The sequence below is a fragment of the Cherax quadricarinatus genome, chromosome 57 (assembly GCF_038502225.1).
Source record: "Cherax quadricarinatus isolate ZL_2023a chromosome 57, ASM3850222v1, whole genome shotgun sequence".
Lineage (NCBI taxonomy): Eukaryota > Metazoa > Arthropoda > Malacostraca > Decapoda > Parastacidae > Cherax > Cherax quadricarinatus.
Genome location: NC_091348.1, coordinates 27880281 through 27899205, shown reverse-complemented (window position 1 = coordinate 27899205; position 18925 = coordinate 27880281). Strand labels below are relative to the sequence as shown.

At 43.4% G+C, this 18925-nt stretch overlaps 1 protein-coding gene across 1 annotated transcript in view; it reads left to right on the top strand.

Annotated features, from left to right (window-relative positions):
* The first annotated feature begins 7828 nt into the window (after nt 1-7828).
* LOC128693429 (slit homolog 1 protein) overlaps nt 7829-18925 on the top strand; it is a 134746-nt gene continuing 123649 nt past the window's right edge. Inside the window, exons 1-3 of the mRNA XM_070097448.1 lie at nt 7829-8003; nt 13909-13995; nt 17343-17571. Coding sequence (XP_069953549.1) covers nt 7844-8003; nt 13909-13995; nt 17343-17571 — 476 coding nt within the window. The 5' untranslated portion in view covers nt 7829-7843. The remainder of the gene's footprint in view (nt 8004-13908; nt 13996-17342; nt 17572-18925) is intronic.

Below are 18925 nucleotides of genomic sequence, written 5' to 3'. Positions count from 1 at the left end.
CGCTTGGGAAGTACTCAGACATCTTTCTAATTTCATCTCAGGTCTGTCCAGGGGTGAATATTGTAGTAACAGCAGCGGTAGGTCAGTTGTTGACCAGTATATAAAGCATGGAGAACAAAAACACTGGAACAATACACAAATAACCCGCACGTAGGAGGAGCTTATAACGACGTTTCGGTCCGACTTGGACCATTAACTAGTCTTACACAAGTGCGAAGGGAAGGGAACTAGTATATATACGAGAGGGGGAGGAACCGGGAGTAGTAGAACCAGATTGACTTTTAAAATGAGAACCGGGGGGGGGTGAAGCGTGGGAGGGGGGAAGGGGTCCCCGTCACCCAAACCGAATATGCTAACGTAAGATGTGTGGTTATGTGATGTGTGATGTGATGTACGTAGAATAAAAGTGATGTACTTGGTACGCACCGTGACTAAGAATGCTTATTGGTAGGTGAATTGGGGTTGAAGCATATCGACTATGCGAGAATCATTGAGACTGCATTTAACCTCAGTCTAACACAGAGAAGAATTGTTTAAGGTGAGGATGAGTATTAGGTAATCAGTCCCTCAGCCTGGAGTCGATGTGATCAGTACATCAATCTTGAAAAGAATACAGCATGAGGTGAAGCAGTTGTAGGCGGTGTCACCTTGGACAAATCCACAGGTGGAAGTAGGTCGTGTCTATAGGTTAGGCTAGCGTAGAATCTCCTGACAGGAATGTATAGATAAATGGTTCTGAGAACCGACAAACTGATTAAATAAACACTTGGGTATCTTTACAGTAGAAATGTTTCGCCATCCAGTGGCTTGCTCAGTCCAAATCGGAGAATAATGATGGAAGACGAGGAGAAGTTTAATCAGATCCTCATCCTGGAGATGACGTGTTCAGTCCATCAGTCTTGATAAAAGTACAGGTGGAAGTAGGTCATGTGTATACGTGAGGCAGCCTAGAAAAATTCCCTGTATCAGGCTCCCAAGAAGTTACTCCTGTTACTCCTCATTTTCTACCATTATTCTCTGTATTGGACTGAGGAAGCCACTGGCTGGCGAAACGTTTTCACAAAAAAAGATACACAAGTGTTGCATAAGCGTTTAATTCATCAACTTGTCGGTTTGATGAACCATTTATATAAGAATTCCTGGTTGTTGTATCACACTTTAAGACTGTTATACTTTTCTGTGTAAAAATCTACTGTTTATGGATTTATAACTTAAGTCAGATACAATGTCATGATAATTTACATTTCTGTTAATCATATCATTATAACATTGGTTCGGTTTGATCTGTTTTATTTATTGTTTACGATACAAGATAATTTTCCCCATCATAGTTCAGGGGACATCTCCGTGAGCTTAACAGCTTGTCTGTGAGACTCACAGTCTGTGTACATACCCAAGTGACATTTCTTGTCTGTCTGTGAGACTCACAGTCTGTGTACATACCCAAGTGACATTTCTTGTCTGTCTGTGAGACTCACAGTCTGTGTACATACCCAAGTGATATCTCTTGTCTGTGTGTCTGTGAAACTCTCAGTCTGTGTACGTACGCATGTGACACAAAAACACTCGGTACCATGACGAAATGAACTCTGTACTTTATATTATTTGAAGAGATAAGAGATTTAGACTAAATGAGTGAGTGGGCGCGGGCTGCCAACTGCTTGCCCACTCATCTTCCCCAGTGGAAATAAATGGTATAAAATACCGACACAATGGAAATATAAACACAAATGCAGTATAATGTGATCCTTTATTGACAACGTTTCACCCACACAGTGGGCTTTTTCAAGTCACACACGGATCTACCTGGGGTTGGAAGGTACGGGAGTATTTATAGTTCAGAATGTTGAGGTCAGGTGGAGAATGTTGCATCTGATGATCTACCGGGTGGGGTTATAGAGTCTTGGGTAGCTAGGCGGGGATATTGGACAAGTTGTGAGTAGACCTTCTGCAGTGTTCTATGTTCTTATGTGGGATAGCGATGAAGAAGTTTCTTGGCGAGTGGTTCAGCTATGTTATAGAAGCCATTGTTCTGGTTGAAATTTTTGGTTATAGAGATAAACGATGATTCCAGGATTCTTCTGTATTGAGTGTTGTCTTCTGTGGCTATAAGTCTTGAGTTTCTGTAGTTAATTAAATGGTTGTGTGAATTGCGATGTTGTACACAGGCATTCCTTGTATCGTCAGTCCTGCTTGCATATTGGTGTTCCGAAATACGTGTTTGGAGGTCTCTTGATGTTTCGCCCACATATAATTTGTTGCAGTCATTACAAGGGATTATGTATACCCCTGCAGAGGATGGAGGTTTGTCCTGTCTACTACTGGTGATGTCCTTGATGGTCGTGGTTGTGGAGGTAGATACTTGGAATGATGTTTTGGCAAAGATGTTGGAAACATGTTTGACAATGGAGTTGGTGGGAAGGACTATGTATCTCTTCTCGGCAGTGTCTTCTCTGGGTGTGTTGAAGATGTTTAATGCTCGCCGTTTGCAGTCTCTGATGAAGTGACGAGGATAGTGGAGTTTGGAAAATACTTGTTCAATTATAGTGCATTCTTCCTCAAGGAACTCGTTGCTGCAGATTCTGAGTGCACGCAGGAAGAAGCCTATAATTACACCACGTTTGGTTTTGGTGTCGTGGTGAGAGTAGAAGTGGAGAAGATCGTTTTCGTTGGTGGGTTTTCGATAGACTTTAAAACGAAGTTCGTGGTCAGCTTTGCAGAGTAGAACATCAAGGAAAGGAAGAGTGTTGTCGACTTCTTCAAGTGTGAACTGGATTGAAGGCTCGACCTGGTTGAGCTTGTCTTGGAGAGCTTGAACGTTGAAGCGTTTAGGAGTTATGAGGAGAATGTCGTCAACATAACGGAGCCAGGTGACAGACGAAGGAATAATGGTGGAGAAATGTTCGGCTTCTAGATGTTCCATGTATAGGTTCGCCAGGACTGCACTGAGTGGCGAACCCATGGGTAGTCCAAAAGTCTGCTGAAAGAGGTGATTTTCGAAAGAGAAACACGTAAAGCCAACACATAGTTCAACAAGGTCGATGAAATCGCTGGCTGGAATGGGAAGATCAAGTGAATCGTCAATTTTCCTGCGCAAGAGATCGATGGCTTGTTTAGTAGGTACTTTAGTGAATAGGGAAGTCACGTCAAGGCTGGAAAGTTTCTTGTTCCGGATGTTGATGTTGCGAATGCGATTGAGAAGATCACCTGAGTGTTTGAGATGTGCTGGACTGATAGTGCCCAAGAGTTTAGAGAGGTGTTTGTCGAGAATTCCTGAGAGCTGGTGGGGAGCACTGCCTATTCCCGAGGATATGGGCCTCAGTGGGATACCAGGCTTGTGAGTCTTTGGCAGGCCGTACATTCTGGCAGGTCTGGGGTTGCTGGGCATGGTGTGCAGAAGTTTCTTCCCTTGTTCTGAGCCCCTCAGAATGCGGCGAGTCCTTTGAAGAAAAGTTTTAGTAAGGTTGTCCACTTGGTTAGTTGTGAGAGGTTTGTAGGTATCTGGGTCATTAAGTAGATTGAGCATTTTGTTCCTGTAATCTTCAGTGTTCATGATAACAACACCACCTCCTTTATCAGCGGTGGTGACCCTGATGGTCGTGTCTTCTGCTAAACCTTTGAGTGCATTGATGTAACGTCGAGGTATGACTGGGGAGCTGCGTGTTGAGATGGCTGCTGAGATGATGCCTTGAAGATAGCCTTTTTGGAAGTCGGAGTCATTGTGTCTGTAGTTTTTGGCGATGAAATTGAGGTCTTGTTTTGGTTTCGTAATTCCTGTTGCGAATTTGAGTCCTAAGCTGAGGGCTTCAGTTTCTGTGGTTGACAGTGGACGAGATGAAAGATTTTGAATAATTTCAGGTCTTCCTAAACTTTTCCAATTACTATTATCGCAGAGTGTTTGTAGTTTCCTAGTAAGTCTGATCTTCTGTTGAACATTCGCTGTGGTAACTCTGCTGCGAATGATTTCGGCGGTGCGTCTGTTCATGTTGCCCCGGAGTGTTGTGCCTAGTGTTCTGGCTTGGATGCAACATTCTCCACCTGACCTCAACATTCTGAACTATAAATACTCCCGTACCTTCCAACCCCAGGTAGATCCGTGTGTGACTTGAAAAAGCCCACTGTGTGGGTGAAACGTTGTCAATAAAGGATCACATTATACTGCATTTGTGTTTATATTTCCATTGTGTCGGTATTTTATACCATTTATTTCCATCGTGTCAAACACTGCAGTAGAAATGGATCCTTCACACAGAGAATACCTGGACCTTCTTCTAAAAGCTTACTCACTTCGCAACAGACACAATTTTCTTCGTGATTGCATCCAAGAAATGGTCTTACCAAGATCTACTCCTCCTCAAATTGCCAACATCAAACCACCTTTCTCCGCTACAGCTCGGACCTACCTTGAAGAGTGTGCAGATGACCTAAACAATGCTACAAAGGAAGCTTTTCTCCAAGCCAGAACACTAGGCACAACACTCCGGGGCAACATGAACAGACGCACCGCCGAAATCATTCTCAGCAGAGTTACCACAGCGAATGTTCAACAGAAGATCAGACTTACTAGGAAACTACAAACACTCTGCGATAATAGTAATTGGAAAAGTTTAGGAAGACCTGAAATTATTCAAAATCTTTCATCACGTCCACTGTCAACCACAGAAACTGAAGCCCTCAGCTTAGGACTCAAATTCGACACAGGAATTACGAAACCAAAACAAGATCTCAATTTCATCGCCAAAAACTACAGACACAATGACTCCGACTTCCAAAAAGGCTATCTTCAAGGCATCATCTCAGCAGCCATCTCAACACGCAGCTCCCCAGTCATACCTCGACGTTACATCAATGCACTCAAAGGTTTAGCAGAAGACACGACCATCAGGGTCACCACCGCTGATAAAGGAGGTGGTGTTGTTATCATGAACACTGAAGATTACAGGAACAAAATGCTCAATCTACTTAATGACCCAGATACCTACAAACCTCTCACAACTAACCAAGTGGACAACCTTACTAAAACTTTTCTTCAAAGGACTCGCCGCATTCTGAGGGGCTCAGAACAAGGGAAGAAACTTCTGCACACCATGCCCAGCAACCCCAGACCTGCCAGAATGTACGGCCTGCCAAAGACTCACAAGCCTGGTATCCCACTGAGGCCCATATCCTCGGGAATAGGCAGTGCTCCCCACCAGCTCTCAGGAATTCTCGACAAACACCTCTCTAAACTCTTGGGCACTATCAGTCCAGCACATCTCAAACACTCAGGTGATCTTCTCAATCGCATTCGCAACATCAACATCAGGAACAAGAAACTTTCCAGCCTTGACGTGACTTCCCTATTCACTAAAGTACCTACTAAACAAGCCATCGATCTCTTGCGCAGGAAAATTGACGATTCACTTGATCTTCCCATTCCAGCCAGCGATTTCATCGACCTTGTTGAACTATGTGTTGGCTTTACGTGTTTCTCTTTCGAAAATCACCTCTTTCAGCAGACTTTTGGACTACCCATGGGTTCGCCACTCAGTGCAGTCCTGGCGAACCTATACATGGAACATCTAGAAGCCGAACGTTTCTCCACCATTATTCCTTCGTCTGTCACCTGGCTCCGTTATGTTGACGACATTCTCCTCATAACTCCTAAACGCTTCAACGTTCAAGCTCTCCAAGACAAGCTCAACCAGGTCGAGCCTTCAATCCAGTTCACACTTGAAGAAGAAGTCGACAACACTCTTCCTTTCCTTGATGTTCTACTCTGCAAAGCTGACCACGAACTTCGTTTTAAAGTCTATCGAAACCCCACCAACCAAAACGATCTTCTCCACTTCTACTCTCACCACGACACCAAAACCAAACGTGGTGTAATTATAGGCTTCTTCCTGCGTGCACTCAGAATCTGCAGCAACGAGTTCCTTGAGGAAGAATGCACTATAATTGAACAAGTATTTTCCAAACTCCACTATCCTCGTCACTTCATCAGAGACTGCAAACGGCGAGCATTAAACATCTTCAACACACCCAGAGAAGACACTGCCGAGAAGAGATACATAGTCCTTCCCACCAACTCCATTGTCAAACATGTTTCCAACATCTTTGCCAAAACATCATTCCAAGTATCTACCTCCACAACCACGACCATCAAGGACATCACCAGTAGTAGACAGGACAAACCTCCATCCTCTGCAGGGGTATACATAATCCCTTGTAATGACTGCAACAAATTATATGTGGGCGAAACATCAAGAGACCTCCAAACACGTATTTCGGAACACCAATATGCAAGCAGGACTGACGATACAAGGAATGCCTGTGTACAACATCGCAATTCACACAACCATTTAATTAACTACAGAAACTCAAGACTTAGAGCCACAGAAGACAACACTCAATACAGAAGAATCCTGGAATCATCGCTTATCTCTATAACCAACAATTTCAACCAGAACAATGGCTTCTATAACATAGCTGAACCACTTGCCAAGAAACTTCTTCATCGCTATCCCACATAAGAACATAGAACACTGCAGAAGGTCTACTCACAACTTGTCCAATATCCCCGCCTAGCTACCCAAGACTCTATAACCCCACCCGGTAGATCATCAGATGCAACATTCTCCACCTGACCTCAACATTCTGAACTATAAATACTCCCGTACCTTCCAACCCCAGGTAGATCCGTGTGTGACTTGAAAAAGCCCACTGTGTGGGTGAAACGTTGTCAATAAAGGATCACATTATACTGCATTTGTGTTTATATTTCATCTTCCCCAGGTTGAGTGGGCGCGGGTTCCCAGCTTCTTGCCCACTCATCTTCCCCAGGTTGAGTGGGCGCGGGTTCCCAGCTTCTTACCCACTCATCTTCCCCAGGTTGAGTGGGCGCGGGTTACCAGCTTCTTACCCACTCATCTTCCCCAGGTTGAGTGGGCGCGGGTTACCAGCTTCTTACCCACTCATCTTCCCCAGGTTGAGTGGCCATGGCTGCCAGCTGCTTGCCCACTCATCTTCCCCAGGTTGAGTGGCCATGGCTGCCAGCTGCTTGCCCACTCATCTTCCCCAGGTTGAGTGGCCATGGCTGCCAGCTGCTTGCCCACTCATCTTCCCCAGGTTGAGTGGGCGAGGGCTGCCAGCTGCTTGCCCACTCATCTTCCCCAGGTTGAGTGGGCGAGGGCTGCCAGCTGCTTGCCCACTCATCTTCCCCAGGTTGAGTGGCCATGGCTGCCAGCTGCTTGCCCACACATCTTCCCCAGGTTGAGTGGCCATGGCTGCCAGCTGCTTGCCCACACATCTTCCCCAGGTTGAGTGGCCATGGCTGCCAGCTGCTTGCCCACACATCTTCCCCAGGTTGAGTGGCCATGGCTGCCAGCTGCTTGCCCACACATCTTCCCCAGGTTGAGTGGCCATGGCTGCCAGCTGCTTGCCCACACATCTTCCCCAGGTTGTGATGACAGCAAGTCTCCCTAACAGTGATAAAGTTACACTGGCCCTTATATGATAACATCAAGTATAACCACACAGATAACAAAATTACTCTGTGGATTGTCTACGAATACTCCCGTCACCACAACGTGCAGAAACTGCAAAAAAACTGAACTGAATCATCGAAATACGCACATTTTTATATATATTTGTTGTAATATATCATATATTTATCGAAAATATGAAAAGTCCACGGGATACTGCTGTAGGCGGTTACATATTTATAGTTAGAGAACTGTGCTTGATATATCTCGTCTTTTTTGTTTGTTGTGATGGTACCTGAGTCGTGATCGTGGTGACTGGAGACCCATGATTGCACCAACAATGATGGGTTTCCATGATTGCCCCATCACTCCAGGTCAGGATGGAGCCCGTTTCCGTCACTAGCAGTCAGGTGTTATCTGTGGGAACCAAGACAGGTGTACCGGCCTGGGTATATCAACACCTCTACCAACATCCTCACATATCCCATACACTCTCAGCCATGTTTGCTTGGTCTTCAGGTGAGCTAGTGAAGATTTTGGGTGAGCTTCTGGTGTACTAGTGTGTTGTAAAGGTGAGCTTGAGGTATACTAGTGCGTACTTAAGGTGAGCTTGAGGTATACTAGTGCGTACTTAAGGTGAGCTTGAGGTATACTAGTGCGTACTTAAGGTGAGCTTGAGGTATACTAGTGCGTACTTAAGGTGAGCTTGAGGTATACTAGTGCGTACTTAAGGTGAGCTTGAGGTATACTAGTGTGTATTTAAGGTGAGCTTGAGGTATACTAGTGCGTACTTAAGGTGAGCTTGAGGTATACTAGTGTGTATTTAAGGTGAGCTTGAGGTATACTAGTGCGTACTTAAGGTGAGCTTGAGGTATACTAGTGCGTACTTAAGGTGAGCTTGAGGTATACTAGTGCGTACTTAAGGTGAGCTTGAGGTATACTAGTGCGTACTTAAGGTGAGCTTGAGGTATACTAGTGCGTACTTAAGGTGAGCTTGAGGTATACTAGTGCGTACTTAAGGTGAGCTTGAGGTATACTAGTGTGTATTTAAGGTGAGCTTGAGGTATACTAGTGCGTACTTAAGGTGAGCTTGAGGTATACTAGTGCGTACTTAAGGTGAGCTTGAGGTATACTAGTGCGTACTTAAGGCGAGCTTGAGGTATACTAGTGCGTACTTAAGGTGAGCTTGAGGTATACTAGTGCGTACTTAAGGTGAGCTTGAGGTATACTAGTGCGTACTTAAGGTGAGCTTGAGGTATACTAGTGTGTATTTAAGGTGAGCTTGAGGTATACTAGTGCGTACTTAAGGTGAGCTTGAGTTATACTAGTGTGTATTTAAGGTGAGCTTGAGGTATACTAGTGCGTACTTAAGGTGAGCTTGAGGTATACTAGTGTGTATTTAAGGTGAGCTTGAGGTATACTAGTGCGTACTTAAGGTGAGCTTGAGGTATACTAGTGCGTACTTAAGGTGAGCTTGAGGTATACTAGTGCGTACTTAAGGCGAGCTTGAGGTATACTAGTGCGTACTTAAGGTGAGCTTGAGGTATACTAGTGCGTACTTAAGGTGAGCTTGAGGTATACTAGTGCGTACTTAAGGTGAGCTTGAGGTATACTAGTGCGTACTTAAGGTGAGCTTGAGGTATACTAGTGCGTACTTAAGGTGAGCTTGAGGTATACTAGTGTGTATTTAAGGTGAGCTTGAGGTATACTAGTGCGTACTTAAGGTGAGCTTGAGGTATACTAGTGCGTACTTAAGGTGAGCTTGAGGTATACTAGTGCGTACTTAAGGTGAGCTTGAGGTATACTAGTGCGTACTTAAGGTGAGCTTGAGGTATACTAGTGTGCATTTAAGGTGAGCTTGAGGGATACTAGTGCGTACTTAAGGTGAGCTTGAGGTATACTAGTACGTACTTAAGGTGAGCTTGAGGTATACTAGTGTGTATTTAAGGTGAGCTTGAGGTATACTAGTGTGTACTTAAGGTGAGCTTGAGGTATACTAGTGCGTACTTAAGGTGAGCTTGAGGTATACTAGTGCATACTTAAGGTGAGCTTGAGGTATACTAGTGCGTACTTAAGGTGAGCTTGAGGTATACTGGTGTGTATTTAAGGTGAGCTTGAGGTATACTAGTGCGTACTTAAGGTGAGCTTGAGGTATACTAGTGCGTACTTCAGGTGAGCTTGAGGTATACTAGTGTGTATTTAAGGTGAGCTTGAGGTATACTAGTGCGTACTTAAGGTGAGCTTGAGGCATACTAGTGCGTACTTAAAGTGAGCTTGAGGTATACTAGTGCGTACTTAAGGTGAGCTTGAGGTATACTAGTGCGTACTTAAGGTGAGCTTGAGGTATACTAGTGCGTACTTAAGGTGAGCTTGAGGTATACTAGTGCGTACTTAAGGTGAGCTTGAGGTATACTAGTGCGTACTTAAGGTAAGCTTGAGGTATACTAGTGCGTACTTAAGGTATACTAGTGCGTACTTAAGGTGAGCTTGAGGTATACTAGTGCGTACTTAAGGTGAGCTTGAGGTATACTAGTGTGTATTTAAGGTGAACTTGAGGTATACTAGTGCGTACTTAAGGTGAGCTTGAGGTATACTAGTGTGTATTTAAGGTGAGCTTGAGGTATACTAGTGCGTACTTAAGGTGAGCTTGAGGTATACTAGTGTGCATTTAAGGTGAGCTTGAGGTATACTAGTGCGTACTTAAGGTGAGCTTGAGGTATACTAGTGCGTACTTAAGGTGAGCTTGAGGTATACTAGTGTGTATTTAAGGTGAGCTTGAGGTATACTAGTGTGTACTTAAGGTGAGCTTGAGGTATACTAGTGCGTACTTAAGGTGAGCTTGAGGTATACTAGCGCATACTTAAGGTGAGCTTGAGGTATACTAGTGCGTACTTAAGGTGAGCTTGAGGTATACTAGTGCGTACTTAAGGTGAGCTTGAGGTATACTAGTGTGTATTTAAGGTGAGCTTGAGGTATACTAGTGTGTACTTAAGGTGAGCTTGAGGTATACTAGTGCGTACTTAAGGTGAGCTTGAGGTATACTAGTGCATACTTAAGGTGAGCTTGAGGTATACTAGTGCGTACTTAAGGTGAGCTTGAGGTATATTGGTGTGTATTTAAGGTGAGCTTGAGGTATACTAGTGCGTACTTAAGGTGAGCTTGAGGTATACTAGTGCGTACTTCAGGTGAGCTTGAGGTATACTAGTGTGTATTTTAGGTGAGCTTGAGGTATACTAGTGCGTACTTAAGGTGAGCTTGAGGTATACTAGTGTGTATTTAAGGTGAGCTTGAGGTATACTAGTGCGTACTTAAGGTGAGCTTGAGGTATACTAGTGTGCATTTAAGGTGAGCTTGAGGTATACTAGTGCGTACTTAAGGTGAGCTTGAGGTATACTAGTGCGTACTTAAGGTGAGCTTGAGGTATACTAGTGTGTATTTAAGGTGAGCTTGAGGTATACTAGTGTGTACTTAAGGTGAGCTTGAGGTATACTAGTGCGTACTTAAGGTGAGCTTGAGGTATACTAGTGCATACTTAAGGTGAGCTTGAGGTATACTAGTGCGTACTTAAGGTGAGCTTGAGGTATACTAGTGCGTACTTAAGGTGAGCTTGAGGTATACTAGTGCGTACTTAAGGTGAGCTTGAGGTATACTAGTGCGTACTTAAGGTGAGCTTGAGGTATACTAGTGCGTACTTAAGGTGAGCTTGAGGTATACTAGTGTGTATTTAAGGTGAGCTTGAGGTATACTAGTGTGTACTTAAGGTGAGCTTGAGGTATACTAGTGCGTACTTAAGGTGAGCTTGAGGTATACTAGTGCATACTTAAGGTGAGCTTGAGGTATACTAGTGCGTACTTAAGGTGAGCTTGAGGTATACTAGTGCGTACTTAAGGTGAGCTTGAGGTATACTAGTGCGTACTTAAGGTGAGCTTGAGGTATACTAGTGCGTACTTAAGGTGAGCTTGAGGTATACTAGTGCGTACTTAAGGTGAGCTTGAGGTATACTAGTGTGTATTTAAGGTGAGCTTGAGGTATACTAGTGCGTACTTAAGGTGAGCTTGAGGTATACTGGTGTGTATTTAAGGTGAGCTTGAGGTATACTAGTGCGTACTTAAGGTGAGCTTGAGGTATACTAGTGCGTACTTCAGGTGAGCTTGAGGTATACTAGTGTGTATTTAAGGTGAGCTTGAGGTATACTAGTGCGTACTTAAGGTGAGCTTGAGGCATACTAGTGCGTACTTAAGGTGAGCTTGAGGTATACTAGTGCGTACTTAAGGTGAGCTTGAGGTATACTAGTGCGTACTTAAGGTGAGCTTGAGGTGTACTAGTGCGTACTTAAGGTGAGCTTGAGGTATACTAGTGCGTACTTAAGGTGAGCTTGAGGTATACTAGTGCGTACTTAAGGTAAGCTTGAGGTATACTAGTGCGTACTTAAGGTGAGCTTGAGGTATACTAGTGCGTACTTAAGGTGAGCTTGAGGTATACTAGTGCGTACTTAAGGTGAGCTTGAGGTATACTAGTGTGTATTTAAGGTGAACTTGAGGTATACTAGTGCGTACTTAAAGTGAGCTTGAGGTATACTAGTGTGTATTTAAGGTGAGCTTGAGGTATACTAGTGCGTACTTAAGGTGAGCTTGAGGTATACTAGTGTGCATTTAAGGTGAGCTTGAGGTATACTAGTGCGTACTTAAGGTGAGCTTGAGGTATACTAGTGCGTACTTAAGGTGAGCTTGAGGTATACTAGTGTGTATTTAAGGTGAGCTTGAGGTATACTAGTGTGTACTTAAGGTGAGCTTGAGGTATACTAGTGCGTACTTAAGGTGAGCTTGAGGTATACTAGTGCATACTTAAGGTGAGCTTGAGGTATACTAGTGCGTACTTAAGGTGAGCTTGAGGTATACTAGTGCGTACTTAAGGTGAGCTTGAGGTATACTAGTGTGTATTTAAGGTGAACTTGAGGTATACTAGTGCGTACTTAAGGTGAGCTTGAGGTATACTAGTGTGTATTTAAGGTGAGCTTGAGGTATACTAGTGCGTACTTAAGGTGAGCTTGAGGTATACTAGTGTGCATTTAAGGTGAGCTTGAGGTATACTAGTGCGTACTTAAGGTGAGCTTGAGGTATACTAGTGTGTATTTAAGGTGAGCTTGAGGTATACTAGTGTGTACTTAAGGTGAGCTTGAGGTATACTAGTGCGTACTTAAGGTGAGCTTGAGGTATACTAGTGCGTACTTAAGGTGAGCTTGAGGTATACTAGTGCGTACTTAAGGTGATCTTGAGGTATACTAGTGTGTACTTAAGGTGATCTTGAGGTATACTAGTGTGTATTTAAGGTGAGCTTGAGGTATACTAGTGCGTACTTAAGGTGAGCTTGAGGTATACTAGTGTGCATTTAAGGTGAGCTTGAGGTATACTAGTGCGTACTTAAGGTGAGCTTGAGGTATACTAGTGCGTACTTAAGGTGAGCTTGAGGTATACTAGTGTGTATTTAAGGTGAGCTTGAGGTATACTAGTGTGTACTTAAGGTGAGCTTGAGGTATACTAGTGCATACTTAAGGTGAGCTTGAGGTATACTAGTGCGTACTTAAGGTGAGCTTGAGGTATACTAGTGCGTACTTAAGGTGAGCTTGAGGTATACTAGTGTGTATTTAAGGTGAGCTTGAGGTATACTAGTGCGTACTTAAGGTGAGCTTGAGGTATACTAGTGTGTATTTAAGGTGAGCTTGAGGTATACTAGTGCGTACTTAAGGTGAGCTTGAGGTATACTAGTGTGCATTTAAGGTGAGCTTGAGGTATACTAGTGCGTACTTAAGGTGAGCTTGAGGTATACTAGTGTGTATTTAAGGTGAGCTTGAGGTATACTAGTGTGTACTTAAGGTGAGCTTGAGGTATACTAGTGCGTACTTAAGGTGAGCTTGAGGTATACTAGTGCATACTTAAGGTGAGCTTGAGGTATACTAGTGCGTACTTAAGGTGAGCTTGAGGTATACTAGTGCGTACTTAAGGTGAGCTTGAGGTATACTAGTGTGTATTTAAGGTGAGCTTGAGGTATACTAGTGCGTACTTAAGGTGAGCTTGAGGTATACTAGTGTGCATTTAAGGTGAGCTTGAGGTATACTAGTGCGTACTTAAGGTGAGCTTGAGGTATACTAGTGCGTACTTAAGGTGAGCTTGAGGTATACTAGTGTGTATTTAAGGTGAGCTTGAGGTATACTAGTGTGTACTTAAGGTGAGCTTGAGGTATACTAGTGCGTACTTAAGGTGAGCTTGAGGTATACTAGTGCATACTTAAGGTGAGCTTGAGGTATACTAGTGTGTATTTAAGGTGAGCTTGAGGTATACTACTGTGTGTTTAAGTTGTGATGTTTGGTTGTGATGTTTGGTTGTGAGAAAGTTATCATAACACAATTGTGAGTTAGAGTGTGTGTAATTAGTAGTTATTATTACAGGTGTGAGGGCAGGTGTTGGTTGTGTGCTGGTGTTGGCCACCTCTGTCACAGCCTTTCTTCCTGCACCACTACCAGGCCAGTACAATGGTAAGTCTAGTACCACTACCAGGCCAGTACAATGGTAAGTCTAGTACCACTACCAGGCCAGTACAATGGTAAGTCTAGTACCACTACCAGGCCAGTACAATGGTAAGTCTAGTACCACTACCAGGCCAGTACAATGGTAAGTCTAGTACCACTACCAGGCCAGTACAATGGTAAGTCTAGTACCACTACCAGGCCAGTACAATGGTAAGTCTAGTACCACTACCAGGGCAGTACAATGGTAAGTCTAGTACCACTACCAGGCCAGTACAATGGTAAGTCTAGTACCACTACCAGGCCAGTACAATGGTAAGTCTAGTACCACTACCAGGCCAGTACAATGGTAAGTCTAGTACCACTACCAGGCCAGTACAATGGTAAGTCTAGTACCACTACCAGGCCAGTACAATGGTAAGTCTAGTACCACTACCAGATCAGTACAATGGTAAGTCTAGTGCCACTACAAGGCCAGTACAATGGTAAGTCTAGTACCACTACCAGGCCAGTACAATGGTAAGTCTAGTACCACTACCAGGCCAGTACATTGGTAAGTCTAGTACCACTACCAGGCCAGTACAATGATAAGTCTAGTACCACTACCAGGCCACTTTGTATTTTCATTCACTTAAAATTTCACCGAGGTCTCAACAGACGCCTCAGTATTTATAAATCCTTTGCCAAATGCTGCAGTTTCTTAGACAATAAAATGGGTTTAGCAGTCAAATTTATGTTGCAAGGGTGAACACACCCATGGTTCATTGCCATGAGGTGTTCATGAGCCAGTTTTGTGTTCTGTTCTCAGCGTTCTAACTTTAGTAAGAAGATCCTTGAATAGAAGAACCAGATACCATCCTGAGGAACACTGCTCACCTGAATGTTCACTTATTGTGTTCAATTCCACACCTTGCTGTTCATATGCTGTGTTTATCACAATATCACCTTACTTTAATATGTTCATACAGAGTGTTCATCACATCACTACGTTAATGTTTATATACAGTGTTCGTCACGAGTGAACACTAATGGTGTTAGGTATAACTGGAAAGGTAGGCAAATGCATTTCCAGTTTTCTGAGAAACAGAACACAGAGTAGTAGCAGTTAACAGAGCGAAATCCAGCGTTAGCAAAGTGAAAAGCTCAGGTCCCCAAGGCACCGTCCTGGCTCCTCTGCTGTTTCTCATATCAGACAGATAAAAGCACCCGTCACAGTTTTCTATCATTTGCAAATGACACCTAAACAAACATAAAAATCACCTCGGCAGAGGAGACGAAGAGCTGTAGTAAGATTAAAACACAATCGTCCAGCGGCAGTGGAGAACAACATGACATTCACTGATATGTTCCAGCTGCTTGCATATGGAAAGAATGTGTGTGTGTGTGTGTGTGTGTACTCACCTAACTGTACTCATCTAATTGTGGTTGCAGGGGTCGAGACTCAGCTCCTGGCCTCGCCCCTTCACTGATCGCTACTAGGTCCTCTCTGCTTCCTGAGCTTTGTCATACCTCGTCTTAAAGCTATGTATGGTTCCTGCCTCTACTACATCACTTGCTAGACTATTCCACTTCCTCTCGACTCTATGACTGAAGAAACACTTCCTAACATCCCTGTGACTCGTCTGAGTCTTCAACTTCCAACTGTGACCCCTTGTTTCTGTGTCCCCGCTCTGGAACATCCTGTCTCTGTTCACCTTATCTATTCCATGCAGCATTTTGTATGTCGTTATCATGTCTCCCCTGACCCTCCTGTCCTCCAGTGTCGTCAGTCCGATTTCCCTCAACCTTTCTTCGTAAGATATTCCCCTGAGCTCCGGAACTAGCCTTGTACTTTCTCTCATTTTTTGACGTGCTTGACCAGGTGTGGGTTCCAAACTGGTGCTGCATACTCCAGTATGGGCCTGACGTACACAGTGTACAGTGTCTTGAATGATTCCTTACGAAGGTATCGGAACGCTATTCTAAGATTTGCCAGGCGCCCATATGCTGCAGCAGTTATCTGGTTGATGTGTGCCTCCGGAGACATGCTCGGTGTTATGGTCACCCCAAGTTCTTTCTCCTTGAGCGAAGTTTGCAGTCTTTGTCCACCTAGCCTATACTCTGTCTGCGGTCTTCTTTGCCCTTCCCCAATCTTCAAGACTTTGCATTTGGCAGGGTTGAATTCGAGAAGCCAGTTGCTAGACCAAGTGTTCAGCCTGTCCAGGTCTCTTTGTAGTCCTGCCTGATCCTCATCTGATTTAACTCTTCTCATTAACTTCACATCATCTGCGAACAGGGACACTTGAGAGTCTATCCCTTCCATCATGTCATTCACATATATCAAAAATACCACAGGTCCTAGGACTGACCCCTGTGGGACCCCGCTCGTCATCGCGTACCATGACTCATTGTTGCCTCCCTGTCAGGTATTCTCTGATCCATTGCAGTGCCCTTCCTGTTATACGCGCCTGATCCTCTAGCTTCTGCACTAATCTCTTGTGAGGAACTGTGTCGAAGGCCTTCTTGCAGTCCAAGAAGATGCAATCAACCCACCCCTCTCTCGTGTCTTCTGTTACCTTGTCTTAAAATTCCAGAAGGTTTGTGGCACAGGATTTGCCTTCCTTGAATCCGTGCTGGTTGGCGATTATAATCTTGTTCCGTTCCAGGTGCTCCACCACTCTCCTCCAGATAATATTCTCCATGACTTTGCACACTATACACGTCAGAGAAGTGTGTGTGTGTGTGTGTGTGTGTGTGTGTGTGTGTGTGTGTGTGTGTGTGTGTGTGTGTGTGTGTGCGTGCGTGCGTGTGTGTGTGTGTGTGTGTGTTGTGCCAAATAGGTAAAATTGGTTAATTAGCAAGAACTCATTTAAAATTAAGTCCTTTCTAACAATTTCTCTTATGCGTTTAAAGATGTATTTTTTTCAAATATGTTAATGTAAAAAATAATAATTTTGTACCAAAAGAACCTTAGAAAACATACCTAACCTTATTATAATAAGCGTAATTTAATTTAGCCTAATCCAACTAAATATATTTTAGATAAGTTTACAATAATTTAATAATAAACACAATGAAATATATTTTTTCGTTATGTTCAGAATGATTTTCGCAAAATTTTTGTATACACAAATTTTCGTTTGCCTTATTCGTCAAGAAGAGCATTGATAATTAAGCCAAAATAGCAAGTTTTACCTATTCGGCACGACATATGTATAAATATATAAATTACACTATTATTGCTGTTGTTGATATATTACTATTATTATTGTTGCTGAAGATATTTATATAATTCAAAGGTACAATATATATCCCGTGTAAATGGAACTTAACATTAGTGTTTCCTGGTTTAACGAAATGATGTGATATTCTTTTAGAAGACGCCTTTTGGAGGAACTTCCCGTGTCCGGAAGACGCAGCCATTGCTCCCTGTATCTGCAGCTTCAGTGATAACTTCACCCTCACCTGCAGTGACCTGGACAGCAAAGAGCAGCTGGCGGAAATCTTCAAGGCAACTTTTCCCATCAATAGATTCGATTACTTTGTGTTGGAGAACTCAAACATTGGCCAGCTCCAAAAAGGTGTGTTCGGGGACATAGCCTTCAGGTGAGCACACTATAATATTCTCCTCTAACATGCTGAAATTAGACATTAACCAGGCTAGGTTATTGGTTGTGTTTCCTTGGGGTTCTACGTAAAGAGTTAAAATAACTCACGAAATCGTAATGACACGATTGCAAACATGCTAGTTGGCTCAGTGGCTAGCGCGTCGGTCTGGAGTTTTGTGGCTCTCTGATCGCGGGTTCTATCCCCACCCGTGATATGGTATGAGTCTACATATTCGCAAACTGAACGTGTTTCTGACGGCTCGCGAAAACGATTATACAAAAGTAAACAATTGTCAGAACGGTTGGGGGTCGAAACTATTACAAGCTAGTCGTAAAACTAGCTAGGCAGGTCAGCACACCGTCCTGTCCATCTCAGGACTGGCCATGCGAGAAGGGCATCCTTGTAGAGCAGCCTCTCTTCTCCACTACTGCATGCAAAAGAATCAGTACAGTGTGTGGTCTAATTTTCCGAGGCCAGTCAGAAAAGACATTGACGTGGGAACTCTCATGCAAATGACTTTAATAACGACGATAAACTGGCAATAATACAACCCTGAACGTTGTATACATGGTTTAGAACTAGACAAGATGATGACTGAGACACTTGTGAAACGTTCTCTGTAGATAAATTGGGCAAAACTTGGGTATCTTTAATGTGGAAACGTTTCGTCACACAGTGACTTTCTCAGCCCAATACGGAGAAGAATGTTGAAGATCAACACTCTTCTTTGTATTGGACTGATGAAGCCAATGGCTGGCGAAACGACTCCAGGTGTTTAGTAAGTAAGTAAGTAAGTAAATTTATTCAGGTATACACAATACAGTTACATAGAATTATCATACATAGCAGCATATGTGTAGAGAACCTAGGATAACCCAAAAAAGTCAGACAGAGTGACTTATTTCCATTGGGGTCCTTTCGATTCGATCCTTCCCTTGCGGAAGCTACACACCGGTACAGAACCATCCTCTGGTTCACGGATACCAGCCAAAATACGCTGGTTCTTGATGTCTGAAGTTTTTCAGTTTCTGTAGTTGATGAAGTGTTAAGTCAGGGAAGCGAGACAGTCAGTCACAAGTCGAAGAAAGAAAAACTGTGCTTCGATTTTCCCCTATATCTTTAATAAAATAGCGATATAGGCCAATACGCGGCCCAAAATCAGTCCACATCTTTCTCTCAGTAAGATACATCAGCCTTTAAGGCTTCAAGTCGATCAAAAGAGGCATTTTTCAGTTAGCACAGAATCTAACAATTCCAAGTTTATTAACTTTGTTATAATAATAATAATAATAATAATAATAATAATAATAATAATAATAATAATGTTTATTTCTACAAGTACATGATACAA